The following is a 19,043-nucleotide window of genomic DNA, read 5'->3' on the forward strand; positions in this document are numbered from 1 at the left end:
ATAAAATCCCGCCCTAATGGTCAGTTTAGCATGGCCAAACAACCTAACCCACACATCTTTGGACTGTGGGTGGAACCTGGAGCACCCTGAGGAAACCCACGTTTATGTGGCTGAATATTGACTGGAGAACAGCTAATATGAAAATGTGGCTGAAAAGATGCTGTAAGAACAGTTTTAAAATAGCAGGATATGGGAAACCTATGCAAAGAGTTAGAAGAGGGGTAAATAAGGACAAAAACAAAATACAGAAAGGGGAATAAGAAAAGTGATAGGCAGAGAAATCAAGGGCCAGAATCAAACAGGGCTACAGTAAAAACAAAAATGTGAATGGGGAAGGAATGTTAAAAAGCCAAGCCTTGGGGTCTTTTGCCTTAATAAACGCAGTATTTGCAATAAAATGGATGAATTAACCAAGCAAATAGACCTAAACGGATATGTTATAGTCAGGATTATGGAGACATGGCTACAGAGTGACCAGAGATGGGACCTGAATATCCAGGGGTATTCAGATCTGTCATGATCTCATTGAATAACAGAGCAGCGTTGATTGGCCGAATGACCTACTTCTGCTCCGAGCATTGCTATTTAAGATTTTAATGCTCCAAAAATAGAGGGGGGATAGCAAAAGAATTACTTGCATTCATATAGCCTCTTTCATGATATTCCTTTGCCCCTCAGCAAGTCCCAAAACACTACAGGAAGTGAAGTACTTTTGAAGTGCAGTACAAGTCATAGTGTAAGAAATGCAGTGGCCAAGTTACACACAGCAAGCTCCCATAAACAGTAAAGGGATGATGACCATGATGTTTTCATGATGTTGCTTATGGGATAAAAACGGCGACACTGGGGGAGTTCCACTTGCCTCAACTTCCCTGTGAAATTGGGCAAAATATTTGCATGAAGGATGAGAAGGTTTTTTGCATTTAATTCAGGATTATTTTTTCAAACAGTATATTGCTGATCTAACAAGGAAGGAATCACTGCGTGGCCTTGCCTCAGTAATGAAACTGAACAAGTATGTAAGAAAGCAAAGAGGGGATATGAGAGCTCTGGCTGGTAAAAGTAGGGAAAATCCCAAGATAAGTATATCAATGGGAGGGGGATAACCAGGAAAAGAGTGGGGCCCATTAGGGACTAAGGGGGCAATCTGTGGGTGGAGTCAGAGGACATTGGTAGAGTATTGAATGAGTGCTTTACATCAGTCTTCACCCAGGAGAATGGGAGCGATGGTACAGAATTCAGGGAAAGAGACTGTGAGGTTCTTAAGCAAATTGACAGAGGGAAGGACAAGGTATTGGAAATGTTGGCAGCCTTAAAAGTTGGTAAATCTCCCGGTCCGGATGAATTGTGCCCTAGGCCACTGTAGGAGGAGATTGCAGGGGCTCTGACCCAAATTTTCAATTCCTTGCTGGCCACGAGGGAGGTGCCAGCAATATTTAGGACTTATATGGATAGACATATGAGCAGACGGGGAATAGAGGGATACAGGTAGTTGGTCTAGATAGAACAATGTGATCAGCACAGGCTTGCAAAGCCGAAGGGCCTGTTCCTGCGCTGTACGATTCTTTGTTGTTCTTTGTTTGACTGGAGAACAACTAATGTGGTTCCACTATTTAAGAAGGGTTATCGAGATAAACCCAGGAAATACAGACCAAGTGAGTCTTACATCAATGGTGGGGAAACTATTGGAGAAGCTTCTGAAGGAGAGCATCTCTCTACACTTGGAAAGGCAAAGCTTGATACAGGATAGTCAGCATGACTTTGTCAGAGGGACGTCATGCCGAACAGATTTGATTGAAGTTTTTGAGGAGGTGACCAGATATGTAGACAGGGGTAATGCAGCCGATGTAGTTTATAAGGATTTCAGCAAAGCCTTTGACAAGATCCCACATGGGAGACTTGTAAAGAAGGTAAATGCACGTGGGATACAGGGTAATTTGATAAAGTGGATTCAAAATTGGCTCAGTTGTAGGAGACAGAGGGTGATGACAGATGGCTGCTTTAGTGACTGGAGATCAGTGTTCAGTTGCATACCACTGAGATCTGTGTTGGGTCCACTATTATTCGTCATTTATATAAATGACATAGATGACTATGTGAAGGGTAGGATTAGTAAGTTTGTGGATGACACAAAAATTGGCTAGGTGTTTGAGCGTGAGGCGGGAGTGCCTTGGGCTACAAGGAGATATAGATGAAATGGTCAAATGGGCAGATAAGTAGCAGGTGGAATTTAACCCTGAAAAGTGTGAAATGATACACTTTGGAAGGAGTAATTTGACAAGGAAGTATTCACTGAATGGTAAGACACTAGGAAATTCTGTGGAACAAAAGAATCTTGGTGTGTTTGTCCACAGATCTCTGAAGACAGAAGGGCATGTTAGTAGGGTAGTGAAAAAGGCATTTGGAACACTTGCCTTTATCAATCAAATCATAGATTACAAAAGCAGGGAAGTCATGTTGGAGTTGTATAGAACTTTGGTGAGGCCACAGCTAGCGTGCCGTGTGCAGTTCTGGTCGCCACATTATCGGAAGGAAGTGATCGCACTGGAAGAGGTGCAGAGGAGAATCACCAGGATGCTGCCTGGGATGGAACATTTAAGCTATGGTAAGAGGTTGGCTAGGCTTGAGTTGTTTTCGTTGGAGCAGTGAAGACTGAGGGGCAACCTGATCAAGGTGTATAAGATTGAGGGACATGGACAGAGTGGATAGGGAACAGCTTGTTCCCCTTAGTTGAAGAGTCAGTCATGGGGGGACATAGGTTCAAGGTGAGGGGCAGGAGGTTTGGGAGTGATGTGAGGAAAAGCTTTGTTACCAAGAGGGTGGTGTCGGTCTGGAGTGTGCTGCTTGCGAGGATGGTAGAGGCAGGTTACCTCCCATCCTTTAAAAAGTATCTGGATCAGCACTTGGCACATCATAACATTCAGGGCTATGGCCAAATTCTGGCTGACGGGACTAGGTGGGAGTTCAGTTGTTTCTAATGTGTCGGTGCAGACTCGATGGGCTGAAGGGCCTCTTCTGCACTGTTATGATTCTATGATCTACCAGTAAGTAAATATTTGTGAATCATTGGGTTCAGTGTAATAAGAAGGGAAAAGAAGAAGTTAGGGGCCACGATACCTGTTTGGAAAATTCCAAGTTATAGTTGATGTTTGGAAAAAAAAAACCTTGCCCAGATTAAATGGAAGGAAAAATTGGCAAATAGAACCATTGGCCAGGAATGGAAATAATTTTAAAACAGGAGATGGAAGGGGTAAATGTATTGTGGTAAGGGGGAAAAGGGAGTGAATTGAGCTCTATGGGTAAATGGGGAGATTTGATTAAACTTGAAATTTGGAGTAAAATTTAACATCTAACAGGAAATATTTTTTAAAAAACAGACAATCTTGAATTAGTGGTTGAGGAATCAAATGCCAAAACTTCCTAATATTAACAAACTGGTAGATATTGCAAACTGGGAAAAGTGTTGTGAAAGACCTGGGACTAATAATTCAACGAGCAGGATAGGCAGATAGATAGTTGCAGAATGGAGAAATTTAATACATTTTTGAAAATAAGGTAGTCTCTTATTTAAGGTGGATCATATTAGTGCAAAGGTGTTAGATATATTAATTTATACTTTTTCTTGAATATCACATTCTATTCCAGAACTTTTGTATCAAACCCACCTTGCTGGAAAACAAAGCAGAAATATCTTCAGTGCATCCCAATCTTTGTCATTCACCCATCACAGCTCCCATCCTGCTGTTGGTTTTAAAGCTCATTTAATCCATCTGATTGGGAATCTTTGTTACAACAACAATGAAAACCAAGATAAGGTGAGAATTTTTATAGTTTTTTTATTTATAGAAAATTGACAATGTTACTGAAGTATACCGAAGACATTTCCAATCCAAGGAGGACATTGCTGCTATTAATTTTATTCTTTAAAAGCTACAAACCATTGTACTGATCACCTGAAAAGATGTATTGTAAATGTATTATAAAGTGAGCTGAACCATTAAGGGTTAATGTAAAGTTTAATCTGTCCAATTGGAAAAATATAGTGCTTCTGGAAATTGAAGTGTTGAAACAATATAGATAAGAGGATCAAACCATTTGAATACACCAAAGTTAGCAATTATGCTTATGCATATGAAGTTAGCCATAATCGCTCACCTCCCAACTGAACAATATTGTCTCTTAAATGCTGATATCTCAAAAGTCCATTGTCAGGTTGGTTTTGCAGCTATATTTTTCCAGGCAAATAGTTGCAGTAATACTAACTGATGCAGAACAGGAAATTCCTATATTCAAGCTTCAACTCTATGTTGAGTTAGTTGATCATGGTTCAACTACTACAATTGGCCTTGGTGCTACTGAGAGGATGGAGAGAAAAATTAAACCAGGATTCCTATTCTCAATGGCTATCAAGTGACTTTTGGCAGAAAATGAATGTCATGAGGACAGCACAGGCCATGCAAAGGCATTACATCTTAAGTGCTTTTTTGCCTAAAATAGAAGCTGCAACATGAAAATTTAGCATTTCTAAACTAAATACATGACAGATTGCTATGTTTCTGGTAGAATGCATAATTTACATATATAATAAATTGATGTTCAAATAGAAAAAAAACTAAATTAGTTCTAACTGAATTATTGTGGTTTTGATCTTTTTTTACATTTAAAAAAAATATTCTTGGTGTTTCCAGTATATGCATGTTGAGGTGCTTGTATTAATAGCTTTTCAAATTGTTTTTAACCTAAGACTATAATTCAGAAAAAAATAAAACTAAAACAGTTTGTAATCATTTCGACACCTCAGAAATTATAATTTAAAATTATAGCTTTGAAATCATTCCATACCTTTGCTTTTAAAAAAGCTCTCTCAATCTTATACGAGAAATATAACCTGATATGACTGGAAATATTTTGCAAAAAGCTTCCTGCATTTTGTGTGTGTGTTCTGTGGAGTAATCTTGTTTTTCCATAAAGTTCTCCTTGTTATAAAAGACTGCTTTTACACTGACACATTGCTTTCTTCACCAGTATTATTAGGGACTGTAGCAACAATAAAGCTTGCATTGATATAACCCTTTCAATGTAGTAAAATGTTGGTAGACACTTCAAAGGAGGGTTAGCGAACAAAATTTGACATCAAGCCACAAAGGAAAGAGAGAGTTGGAAGGACAGTGAGGTTTAGGGAGGGAAATTCAGAGCGAATATCTTCAGTGAAGATATGGTCAGCAAAGGAAAGGGGCAGTAAAATCTGGGATGAGCAACAGACTAGAATTGGAAGACCACAATGATTTCAGAGTTGTAAATTGCTTCTGAGATTGGACAGGGCAAGGCCTTCGGACACAAGCTTAAGAATTTTAACTTGGAGACTTGGCAGGACTGGGAGCCAATGTAAATCAGAGTGAGTACAAGGATGTTAGATGAGTGGGACTTGAGGTGAGTTTACACTCCACTGATCTGGTATGTGGTTACATCCTTATGTTAAATCATGGTCCTCAATTCTGAATTCTGTCCGTGTTATTTTTAAATCAGGATATGTTTTCAGTCGGGGCAGCTTTTGTACATTCTAACATCAGGCAACTGTCACCACTGATATCACACACTGAAGAGTAGCTCTGTCATTACTAGATAATTCTAAAATTCATATTTGCTGAAGTGGTGGTTTATCTGCCAGTCATAATTTGTGTCAGTGATGTAACAAAAGGCACTCTAACTCAGTATTAGACAAAGTCCATGTTGTATATGGTTTCCTCTCAGTTAAAATGTAGGTGTTGCTTTTGGAAAATGTGGCTGAGCAGCCTGGGACGGAAAAACTCCCAATCATAGTATGGCTGCAGTGTTATCACAAATGCATTGTTTTATTTGATACCAGACAGATTTTTACAACTATAATTGGAAAAGATTTCCACTGGTTGCTAAAACTACAAGTCTGTTGGCTTTGTTTTACACATTTTTAAAAACTTCTGACATTAAAAAGACTTCAGTATTATCCTTTGAAAGTTGGTAAAATGGTTGGCATTTTGATATCATGAATACTGCAATTTGAGATCACTATCATGAAAACTTTAGGCGAAACTCATTTGATTGGATTGGGAAAACAATCCAATTTCATGAGATTGAAAACTGGAATGAAAAGCAAAAAGCGGCAGAAATAGGAGGTGTTGAGAATGAACGAGATAACTGATGGAAGATGTGTCAAAAGAAGCATACATTAGAAAAGTAATGCAGCAGCAAAAAATAAATGAAATAGTTGTTAGCGGGTAGCCCACCAAGAAGAGTGCAATAATATTAAACTGGTTCTAGCTATGCCACTTTCAGCTTAAACTATTTATATTGCAGGTGTAATAGAAATCTTATTAAAAATAGCCTTCAGTAAATGGCTTGCATAATGCTGGCCTGGACTGGTTGGGCTGAATGGCTGTATGTTCTATGTACTTCATATAGTGTACTTTGCTCAAACTTGTTTGCTGTCTGGTTCTGAAACACATAATTCTCTTTCAAAGAAACTGTTGACAAGATAGAACATGATTCCAATGCAACTCTACCTTAACTGTAATTGGATTGAGGTTTGCACTGGGTGCTTGAATTCATAAATCGAGTTGTCATACATGTGCTGGTTTATGAAATTTAAGTGACTGTTTAACCTGGAATCCTGAGTGCAGTTATTTGAAACCATATTGTGTAATATTTTGAAACAACTTTGAGTTTTGAGCAAAACAGAATTTGGTTCTAAATATGGATCCTAAAGTTTGTTGTAAGAATATAAGTGATGAATGTTCAAAGTAAATTGAATATTTACTGCAATTTAGCCAAGCAGACCTGGCCCTGCTTACCTGCAATATTTTACAAGTAAGCAAGGTTAGCTGATCTGTTATTCCTTTTCATCCCATTCATTTTTAAAAATTATCTTCACTTGACCTGGGTATTTCGTATGCTGTGTCATGAAACTTGATTTAGAATTACATGTTCCTTCTCACTGAGATGCAGGCAGAGAGGTGTGTGGAATTTTACATCTGGTTGCAAAAACGCTACTAGTTACGAATGTAGAAGAGAACAAATTGGCTAGATTTTTAATTAACAGCTACCTAACAACTTTTGTTTCTGTTTCTTGGAGTGCAGCTGAAGAGAAACATCTTTGGTAAAGTTTTGAAAGAAAAGTGGTAACAAGGGACTGTTCTAGGAATTTGAATTCAGGAGCCTGGTGGCGAAATGGTCTTGGAGAAATGAGGGATATAAGTGGCAATAAGGGACTGGAGTAGGTTGTGGGAATTTTTTTTAATGATATGAAATGGAGCGAAATGAGAAAAAGAAAGTGGAAAGTGCTTCCCTTTTTGTTAATGCCTTTCACATCTTCAGGATATCCAGAAGTTCTTCACAGCCAAGATAGTACTTTAAAAGTGTACTCATTGGCTGACGTGTTGATCAACATGGACATTGCCAGGAAGTGGGGGGAAGAAAGAGATCCTGGCTCTGATCATGGTGGGGTAGGGAGGGTGGGATGGGGAAGAGTTAATTTTTATTCTGATTGGGGTGCCCTTTAAAAATAGCACCCTGGTCTCTGTGCAGCTGGGCTTTCCTGGCGTATTTAGGTTTCTGCCTCATCATGTTGGTGTGAAACACGGCCACCTGTTTTTTATGGACAAATGCCAGAAGATCTGGAGAGAAAACCTGTCTGTTTCTCTGGAGAGAATCACACTGGTTCAGTCGGACCCTAACACTTGGCCATTTATTTTAAGATTCTGCCCTTAGCTGTTAAGGGGAGATGGAAAAGTCCAAGGAAAAGTTTGCCAAGAAGTCATAAGCAGAGCCTGTTTAAAGAGAGAGAGAGAGAGATGATAGTCAGCTGAGCATCTAGACGATACCATGCAGGGCTGAAAGGTTGAAGCTAGGATGGTTTGAAGCTGGAAAGGTAACCTGAGTTATCTGAGCAGGAGTTGATTTTTTCTTTATTGAAACCATCAAACCAGTGACCCCAGAGCATTACCAGTTCAGTGACCTACACCACTAGGCCACAGGAGGAAGCCCTCTGAGCAGAAGTCAAAGGCAAATTGAAATTCAACAATCTGAAACAAATTAGTAGGTGACAATCAGAAGTTAGGGAGGTGTGGTTGGTTAGGCAATGATGACTGGAAGGTGGGAAACAAGCTTACTCATGGAAAACACTTCTGCAGCTAAAATCTTTCAGTATCATTCACTACTTTTTTATCTTTCCCACACAAATTAAATGTTTCACTTCATAACATGATGATTTGTTTGGTTATTTTTCTAATTTCTTAGCATAAATTTCAAGATTTCAATTTCCAATCTTATTGGTCTCAACATTCTGAATTTGAATTTTGCTATATTTTCTGAATTCAACTGCCCGAACCACATGTAATATATATAAATTCTGGTGCCTTCATTGTCTGTGAAATTTTTCTTTCTCTTAGACAGTTCCTTGGATTCGAGGGTCAATTGCTTCTATATTAAAAATGAATTCTCAGGTGATTGAGGATTTCAATGCATCTTTGTCACAGGTGGGACAGACAGTTGTAGGAGCGGGTGGGTGGGGTGCCTAGGTTGCCACGCGCTCCTTTCACTGTCGATGCTTGGCATCACCTTACTCACGGTGATGAAACTTGAGGTGTTCAGCTCCTTCCTCCAGTTTGGGCAGTCTGGGGCCAGGGATTCCCAGGTGTCAGTGGCGATGTTGCATTTGAGGAGGATTTGAGCGTGACCTTGAAGTGTTTCCTCTGCCCTCCTGGGGGCTTATTTGCAGTGTTGAAGCTTTGCATAGAGGGCTTGTTTCAGGGTCTTGTGTCAAGCATGCGGACGATGTGGCCCACCCAGTGGAGCTGATCAAAGCTTCGGTGCTTGAGATGTTGGCCTGAGTGAGAACACTGACGTTGGTGCGCCTAAGCTGCTAATTGAGTTGTAGATCTTGTGAAGGCACCACTGATGGTACCTTTCCGGGGTTTTGAGGTGCCTGCTGTACATAGGCCATATCTCTGTGCCATTTAGAGGGCGGGTATCACGACTGCTCTTTAGACTATGAGCTTGGTGCCAGGTCTAGGCCAGGATTCTCCCAAAAAAGTGCCGAATCCTGGCAGTCCCGATGTCCCAACTGATTCCACCCACCCCCCAAACCTGGTGGCCAGCCCTGATCGCTGTCCACCCTTCCTCTGTCATTGATCCTGAATGCAGAATGGCAGCCACAGATTTTGCCCCACCCCATTTGCACTGCCAATGCCTGGTGGGCAGTGCCAAGGTGCCCCCTTTGCATTACCACTTTGCCCCCTTGGGCAGTGCTGGTGGCCAGGCTGGCAGTGCCCAGGTGGCATCCCCTGACCTCCTGGGCAACCTCCATGGCTCCTTTTAGTCCAGTGGGGTCAGGCTGCCAGCTCCCCATTAGTGGGAAGCTGTTGTAAACTCCGCTGGAGTGAAACACTCCTGGCGGGGGGGGGGGGTTTTAGGGTGGGGGCGGTGGGGAGGCTAGCGGGCTTGGAGACTTCAGTCCCGGGCCCGCTAATGATAATTAAATTTGACTTTAAATATTTTAAACTCCACACCGATTTCCGACGCAGTGATGACAATGCTGGAAATCCGGCAGCTGGAGACGTGCAGATGCCGTGGCGCCCAATGGGAGCCCACTAAACGGCCTCCACTTATGTCTCTCAGCCCGCTGCACTTCTAGAGCAATGCAACAGGCTGGGGGATCCACACACCCCCCCCCAGAGCAATGCAACAGGCTGGGGGATCCACACCCCCCCCCCCCTCCCGATGTCCTGGTCTTGAAAAAAACTCTTCCTCAGGTGAGCAAAGGCTGTGCTGGCACATTGAAGGCAGTGCTGAACCTCATTGTCCATGTCTGTCCTTGTTGACAGTAGACCCCAAAGGTATGGAAAGTGGTCTACGTTGTCCAATACCTCATTGTGAATTTTGATAACCGGGGGCAGTGCTGTGTAGCAGGGGGAGATTGGTAGAAGACCTCTCCATTCAGCAATGAGGTGCGACCTTGGGTGCTTGGACCTTAGGTTGCCTTGACTGCGCTAGAGAAACCATGTGCGTAATGGTTGTTGGCTAATTGCTGGATCTCCTGTGCTTTCTTCAGCCACCATGTATTCTTTAGGTCACAGTTTTTTTGCTGGACCTCCGCTTTTAGCCGCTCGTAGAGCTGCTTTCTTGCTGTCGAGTTGGGTTGCTGTTTCAGGTTCAGAAAAGCCTTGCGCTTACAGCTTATTAGCTCCTAGTTCTCCTTGTCATTCTTATCAAACCAATCTTTCCTGGTTAAGTGACCAAGCGTCTCTTCACAGGTGCTCATTATGGATGCTTTGAGGGCAGACCAGGTGCTGTGAACACTCTGAGTCTGTGGGTTACCGGGAGTCACCAGGTTGGCAGAGAGGCGCTGGCTAAATAGGACTCTCTTATCAGGGTCTTTGAGTACCTCAGCGTTGATTTTCCTACATTGTTTCTGTTGCTGTCATTCCTTTGGGACTACATTGATGTTGATCACAGAGCAAATTAGACCGTAGTCTGTCCAGCAGTCATCAGTGTCACGAACCACTTGATATTATCTGTGAGAACGCCTCAATTTGAGACACCAGCAATTTGTTGTGGTGTGAGAAGTCACGTGAAACCACTCATGAGAATAAGCAACCCAGTTGTGGTGTATCAATTACTAAAGTCTATTTGTTAAATGAAAGAAAAGACAAAAACACACGAGCAGCACTATAATTCTCCCAGACACACAAACACCAGAGTAATACACTTACAAACAGTTTTATCTAGAAACCACCCCTTGTTCAAACATATCCCTGATCGCCTGAACTCAGTAAAACTTCCCCGTTCCCCAAATAACATCCTCCTTCAACAAATCTATAAGCCACATCCAGCTTATAATTACCACACAATACCCGGAGAATGATCCAGGCTGAGAAGCCTCTTTGCTTGATTCAGCAATGATAGGTAAACTTCATGAAGGTATCTGCATTAACTTAGCTGTAAGACTTTACAAAGGACCTCTGCTGTTAGCTGGCTTGCTATTAGATGTTACCCTGACCTCCCTGTGAGATGTTAAACTGGCCTGTCTGGAGGAGATGTGTTGCCATGAGAATTTGTACTTGTCACTCTGACAGAACATGGTATTGGTTGTGATAAGACTGTGTTCAGGGGCAGGGTACCATTGGATTTCCCTATCCCATCTCCCACAGGTCTGACATTTCTAGCTCTGGTGTTGAAGTCAGCAAGGAGGATCAGCTTGTCGCTCATTGGAGCTTGGGCCAAGGATTGTTTAAGCCTAGAGTAAAATTCCTCTTTGGATTCCTCTGTAGCTTCCAGTGTTGGGGCGTATACACTGAGATTGTAGTGCACTGGTTCTGGGCTAGGGTGATCTGAAGGGTCATGAGGTGTACATTTATCCCATAAGAGATCTCTGGAACAGCCAACTACTTTGTTTCTAATGGCCAAACCAATCCTGTGGAGTGGCAATCTTCTTCTGATTTACCTTGCCAGAAGAAGGTGTAACCACTAGCTTCTTCCTCGAGCTGACAACTTGAAATTCTCTACTCCCTCAACTGGGGGGAGGGATAGCTATTGATCATGAGATGCTAATGAGTTTGATTTGTTATTGGGATCATTCATTTGGTTTGCTGTTTTTCCTGTGGCACTTCCACTATAAATCCTACCAGCTTGCAAAGCATTGGTTCATGGCAAACAACATAGTACTTTTGAAAAATTAAATGATGGAAAAAGCAGTATCATTGTGTGATTGTGGGAATGAAGATCGTCAGCTGTTTAAAATTGAACATCTGACTTAAATTATACTTGGAAGTAAACCATACATTTGTACGGGGCAAAACAGCCTCACTTAGTATCTAGGGATAACAGCAAAATTTCAGAAAAAATTCTAAAGCTGTTTGGTCATAGAGGAAAGTTTCCTCCTGTGTACTGATTTACCAATGTAGCCTGCATTGATTATGCATTGGCTGAGACCTTTTTGCTGTTTTTGGTCTGCATCTTGAATGCGCAGCAGTATTTCTGGGAAACCTGTGAGATGAATTTATAGAAAGGGAATTTTAAAATGAGAAAAATCATAAGAAGAAAGTTTAATTCACAGGATGCAAAGATCAAGTTATTCAAGAACACATTTTGACCATAATTCTGCAAATGTTGTTCACAAGCCTGGCTAATGTTCAATTAATTTTAGCACTGCAGTCTATTCTCCTGAAGTGTGAAGGATGTAAGTGGATCCTTAAATTTTCAGGGCTAATAAAGTTGTTTTTTCTGCCCCAACTCTGAAGATGTTTTATGTCCCCTCCAATCCAGATCATAGGATATTGTAATAAAAACAGAAAATGCTAGAAATACTCAGCGGTCAAGCAACATCTGTGGAGAGAGAAACAGAGTTGATGTTTCAGGACAATAGCCTTTCATTTCAATGAGAGATATAACAGTTTTGAGCAAGTAAAAGGAGAAAAAGAACAGAGAGGAAGGTCAGTGATAGATTGGAAGATGAGCAATTAATTGATGAAAGGGTTGTGATGCAAGACCAAATGGAATGGTAATGGGACAATTAAAGAAACAAAAGATCTGTGCAGAGGAGGATGATTGACGGAATGATAAATAGCTATGTCCAAAAGCAAAAACAAAGTAAAATCGAAACCTGAAAAGAAAATCAAATAGGGCAGAGGTTACATCTAAAATTGGTTAAACTCACGTTGAGTTTGGAAGACTGTAATGTGTCCAATGGAACGATAAAGTACTCTTCCTCGTGTTCTGTTGAGCTTCATTGGGACACTGCAGAAGACCAAGATAGAAAAGTCAGCATGAGAGCAAGATAGAGAATTAAAATAAAAGGCAACCAGATGTTCAGCAGCATGCTCAGACTGAACAGGGGTGTTGGCCAAACTGTCACCCAGCGTGAGGCGGATTTCCAGCATGCACAGTATTTTTACTTTTGTATAGAATTTGTTCCTTGGTAAGTATGATAAAATAACTATTTTTGCATGACCTCTAATTTTTGTAATTTTTTTTGGCAACTTTTTCTGACATTGATTTCTCTTGATAGCTTTGACTTTGAGCTAAAATCTTGATCCTTGATAAACGCAAAATACTGCGGATGCTGGAATCAGATTTTCCAGCATTTTTCTGTTCTTGATCCTTGATGTTGGTTGCCTTCTACTGCCTTGTCTAAGTTGTTAATGTCAATTACATTGTTATGATTTATAAGTATTGATCACAATGTCAAGGTTTGTAAATGCCAGGTACTTTGTTACGGTTTGTTCATGCCAATTACATTAAGGAAACACATAAATAAATAGGTGGCACAGTGGTTAGCACTGCTGCCTCACAGCACCAGGAACCTGGGTTCGATTCCTAGCTTGGGTCACTGTCTGTGCGGAGTCTGCACGTCCTCCCCGTGTCTGCATGAGTTTCCTACAGATGCTCCAGTTTCCTCCCACAGTCTGAAAGATGTGCTGGTTAGGTGCATTGGCCATGCTAAATTCTCCCTCAGTGTACCCGAACAGACGCCGGAGTGTAGTGACTAGAAGATTTTCACAGTAACTTCATTGCAGTGTTAATGTAAGCCTACTTGTGACATTAATAAATAAACCTTAAATAGGGGATAGCTGGGAGACTGGGTGACTCAGAAGTTTTGACACGATGAAGTCAAAAAACCCGCTCAGCAGGGGAATGCTCAGTGTCTTAGTTTTGACTTCAACCAACATGGATTCTATTAACATAGAACCATAGAATCTTTACAGTGCAGAAGGAGGCCATTCAGCCCATCGAGTCTGCACCAGCTCTCCGAAGGGCATCTTACCCAGGCCCAGCCCACCCATCCTATCCACGTAATCCCACTCATTTACCATAGCTAATCAACATAACCTTTGCACCTTTTGGACACCAAGTGCAATTTAGCATGTCCAATCCACCTAACCTGCACATTTTTTGGACTGTAAGAGGAAACCAGAGCACCCAGACGAAATCCATGTAAACACGGGAAGAGCATTCAAACTCCACACAGGCAGTCACCCTCCAAGGTCAGAATCAAACCCGGGTTCCTGGCATAAATGGTCATTATTCATGTAGCACTCTTTACGGTCTGTGATCAACTATTTGAAAATTCTATCTTCATCATATATTCATACAAGCACACCTCTGGCAGTTGATATCTGGCAAATGATCAGGAACAGGAGCCATGCCGGATTCACTTTGTTTCTCTGCAGTGTGTGTGCCAAGGCTAGTTGTTTCACCTCATAACTTAAAACAAATGGATTATATCCACTGACCCATTTATATCAGTTCTGCCGGGGGGCAATAGATTGATTTAGATGATGGCATATATTCTTACAATGAAACTTGAATACTTTTTAATCTAATTTGAGCATGTTATAGCCTTTACATTTATTTAATGGTAATATGAGTAGGAGCACTGGGACTTGCCTGGCCCTGTTTCTTCATTGACATTTCTGTAATACAGGCTTGTAACATGATGCAAGTTTGGTCATTATAAGCAAATAATATGTTACAATGTCATGTGATAAATATCTGTGCCACATGAGTTAGTTATGTTTAGTATTGCCGGATAATAATTTTATATTTTGTAGTGCTACAAATTTCACAGTGCTGATGTAGTTTTCAAATTTAATATAAATTAATTCTGAAATGAAATTTTACTAAATTCTTTAATGGAATTTTGGTGCCACTGCAAGGCCAGGTTTTGTTGCCCATTCCTATTTTCCCTTGAGAAGGTGTTGATGAACCGTCGTCTTGAACCGCTGAAATCTACATGGTTTAGGTATACCCATGGTGGTAGTAGGAAGAGAGTTTCAGGAACAGCATGAGTGTTGCTTTTCTGGTTTGAGTTTTGTTATGAATCTCTTAAAAGTTACACCAATTTAATCCCATGTATCCATTATTCTCTTTGATAAGTTAATGATCACATTGCTAATTTTACAGAGCAGATTGTTTTGATTATACAACAAAGTTCCATAAATGACAAAGAGATTGGGGACGATCTTACCAAAAAAATTCTAAGTGCCAAACGAGTGTGAAAATGGGAGAGAATCGTGACGTTTTTTTGGGCAAGCTCTTCAACACGATCTTATGCCACTTAGTGTAAAAAAAGAGGCAAATTGTGATTCAAGCCAGTAGGGGGAGTGAATGGAGTCTATTCTCACCAGGAAGCTGGCTGATGACAGTTACAGGGCACCATTGTGCATGCGCTGATCTCCCAATGCTCTAACTGTTTACAAGAATATATAGTTAATGCATTGGGAGACACCTCACTCATTTACGCCCCCCCCCCCCCTCCAGCCACTCCCCCCACTCTAGTCTAGGTTGCATGAGATAAATGAGAATGAATCTGGTGAAATGGTGCAATGACAATAATCTCTCCCTCAATGTCAGTAAAAAGGAGATAGTCATCGACTTCAGGAAACATACTAGAGGACATGTCCCTGTCTTTATCAACAGGAATGAAGTGGAAATGGTCGAGAGCTTCACGTTTCTAGGTGTCCAGATCACCAACAACCTGTCCTGGTCCCCCCATGCCGATGCTGTAGTTAAGAAAGCCCACTACCGCTTCTAATTTCTCAGGAGGCCAGGAAAGTTGGTATATCCACTATGACACACTCCAATTTTTACAGATGCACCATAGAAAGCATCCTTGCTGAATGTATCACAATTTGGTATGGCTTCTGCTCCGACCATCACCGCAAGAAACTACAAAGGGTTGTGAGCGTAGCTCAGTCCATCACGCAAACCAGCCTCCCATCCATTGACTCTGTCTACACTTCCTGCTTCCTTGGAAAAGCAGCCAGCATAATCCCCACACACCCCGGACATTCTCTTTTCCAGCTCCTTCCATTGGGAAAAAAATACAAACGTCTGAGATCACGTATCAACCAACTCAAGAATAGCTTCTTCCCTGCTGCCATCAGACTTTTGAATCGTCCTACCTCGCACTAAGTTGATCTTTCTCTACACCATAGCCATAACTGTAACACCATATTCTGCATCCTCTCCTTCCTTCTCCCTTATGTACTCTGCGAATGGTATGCTTTGTCTGTATAGCACGCAAGAAACAATACTTTTCACTGTATACCAATACATATGGCAATAGTAAATCAAATCAAAATGGTAAACTGTCTACAGTAGGACCTTTGACTTGGAGGTACTTGTGCTGCCTCTGAGTCAAGTTTGACACCTAATTAAGAATGACAATGAACTTTCATACATTTTGGCCCAGATTTGCCATTAACTGGAGGGTCACAGCTTGGAGCTACCCAGGAAAGTGTGCTGGGGGCCCACCTCATCCTACTCTCAGAGATCCCCAAGCAAGGACTGTACAGGAATTGCCTGGGAAGTTTCAACTTCTGTAGGGCAAATTGCCCTGTGTCTGGAACCCTCCGATACTCTGATAAAGTAGCTGGGACATTTATATTTACCAGTTTACAGTAGCTAATGCCATATAAAAGGGCATGGTTTCTTTTCCCTCAATGATCCTGCACTGCACTGAAGGTCTCTTGGAGCTGGTACACTTCACACTTCTCAGCAGGGCTGGGTCAGAAGTCTGAGCGAGAAATGTGGAGCTCTCGTCCAGTCCAGTAGGGAAATGGGAGCTGAGTGGCAATCTGATGGTGATTGCTGCTTCATGGCAGATCCAGCCTTTTGACTAGAATATGGGATACTGCACAAGGGAGAGGTACCAAGGGTTAATTAGGAGGTGCACGTAATTGTGCACATTCATGAATCACTTTTTAATTATTTCCATGCCCTGGTGAGAACCTATTCCCTGTGCCAGATATTGTTGACGTTTTCCTTTTGCCTTGTGTGTTCAGAAATAGAGAACCCACACAATAATGCCCACTCAATATTGTACATTGCTCATTTTAATATTGTACCAAAGGCAGCATTATGGAGGAAATGCTGTAATACACAAGGCATTCAATGCAAAAAAGATTTCATCATGTTTGTCAAAACCTTTGTCATCTTTTAAACAAACTGAAACAAATTGTTGCACACTGCAGACTAAGATTACCTGCTTTGTAGGAGCAGCTGGGTGAATTCAAAGAGTAACTTCATTAAGGTTTTCTAGAAAATGTGGGCATTTATGAATAAATTTCCTAAAATGCATTTGTACTCTACTGTAGTGTATGGAATCTTGGAGAGGTTGAATATATGTATAAACATGAAGAGATTATTTATCTAAAGGTTATTCTTAATTACAAAATTGACGTACCATTCTGAAAATGAGGTCCAAAGATGAATCTCCAAAAGCATATTTCCCTCTTGGTGAATTTACTGAAATGGCATGTTGTGCAGCAATTCCACATAGGTACATGCTGACTATACTTTAGTTAGAAAATGCCAGCTGAGGCAGGTCTTTTGACCATTCTTGGCTTACCTGTTGAGAAAAGCTTTTGCTTATACTTGGCCATAATATCCGAGCTCCAAGACAGCTTTTTGGGTGCACTGGGGAATCCCCTTTAGAAGGTCACAAGTAGGGTTTGCATGGCAATTGCCTGGAAGTGTAAACCTCCCCTGGGCAATTTGTTAGGACGTTGGAATGAAATGAAAACTGGAAAATTGGATAAAGGAAACTGTTGGGGATTTAACTGCACTGCGGACTTGCGATTAAATTAGCCTAGTAGCAGCGTGAAACCGATACTTCGTTAAGCACCTCACTGGGTTCCTTCTCTTTTCTCTCATTTATCTCACTTTTTCCAAATTGTAAAAATAAATGTATATAACCCGGCGTTCCAAGTCTCCCTTCTGAAATTTGAGCTGCCTACGCATTGAACATCAGCAGGGTTCATAACAAATGTACTACACTGGGAACCGAAAAATGTGATTTAAATCACAAACTTCCAATGGTTCCAACTGGGTTACATCAATAGCTACCCTGAAAAAGTCAGAAGAATTAAAACCTCTAGGTAACTATTGTACTGATCCACGCTGACCTCCCCACAGGGTTTGCCCTACACCCCCAAGCTCCCAGGGGACTTCCCCCAGTCCTCCACCTTGGAACACCCCCAACCTCCCCTCTTGAGACATCTGCACCCCGACACCAGAGTCTCCCTTCACACCCCAATGGGATTCCCCCACCTTCATAGCCCTGGCTCTCAGCCAGTACCCCTTCTCCAATGACAGGCCTGACTTTCACCCATTCCCCCTCCCCCCATGCCAGACACAACTCTTACTGCCATCCCTGCACCCAATCCCCTCCCAAGGGCTGCCACGACCCGACCCCACCCCCGAGGCCCAACACAACCTGACCCTACCCCCAAGGCCCGATCATGACTTAATGCCCCTGCCCCAAGGCTCGACCTGACCTGTTCCCCACCCCGCAAAGGCTGGCCCTTAACCCCACTGAGACCTGACCCCTAAACTTCCCCCAAGACCCGACCTTAACCCTTGGCCTAATGATGTATACTACTATGAAATAGTGTTTTTAGATTGATTTTCTCTGTTTAACATGTTATATAATAAAGTTTCCATCCAATATTTCAGAAAACTTAATTCTTGACATGCTTCGCTGCACAGCTGTGAGGACATAAGTGTTTCCCTCATTTTGTGATGGTTCAAAATGTAGCTGATCAAAACATTATACAATTCAGCTTGAAGTCTTTCAACGTAAACTCTACTTGATTTAAACAAATAGACGTTAGTTTGTATTGTTCATTGATTGCTGACCAAGTTTGGAACAGCAATCCATAAAGCAAATCTTAGATGCTGATTCCTCATCTCCTAAATCTATTTCTGCTTCTCTTAGCAGTATATAAAAGGATTTATCAACTGAATCAGAAATTGGTAGGTAATGGAACGGGTGACAAAAAGCTAATTTTTATCCTTGGTATGTAAATATTGAAAATGTGTTTATTGAATTTATATTCTACTGTCACTTCTCTTGGTCATGTAGTTATTCTGCCCCTTCATTCATATGTAAAACATCAAAATTGTATTGTCTTAATTCACTAGTATTATACCATTAAACACATTTCAAGAAAGAGAACCAAAGGTCAATTGGTGAGCTTATTAGTCATGGCTTCATTTGAACAACTATT

At 41.4% G+C, this 19,043-nt stretch overlaps 1 protein-coding gene across 2 annotated transcripts in view; it reads left to right on the plus strand.

The window, feature by feature from the left end:
• atxn10 (ataxin 10) overlaps positions 1-19,043 on the plus strand; it is a 228,157-nt gene that overhangs the window by 83,036 nt on the left and 126,078 nt on the right. For both annotated transcript variants that reach the window (XM_078220094.1, XM_078220095.1), the window contains one exon: positions 3,646-3,815. In XM_078220094.1, coding sequence (XP_078076220.1) covers positions 3,646-3,815 — 170 coding nt within the window. The remainder of the gene's footprint in view (positions 1-3,645; positions 3,816-19,043) is intronic.

Source organism: Mustelus asterias, chromosome 9 (assembly GCF_964213995.1).
Source record: "Mustelus asterias chromosome 9, sMusAst1.hap1.1, whole genome shotgun sequence".
Lineage (NCBI taxonomy): Eukaryota > Metazoa > Chordata > Chondrichthyes > Carcharhiniformes > Triakidae > Mustelus > Mustelus asterias.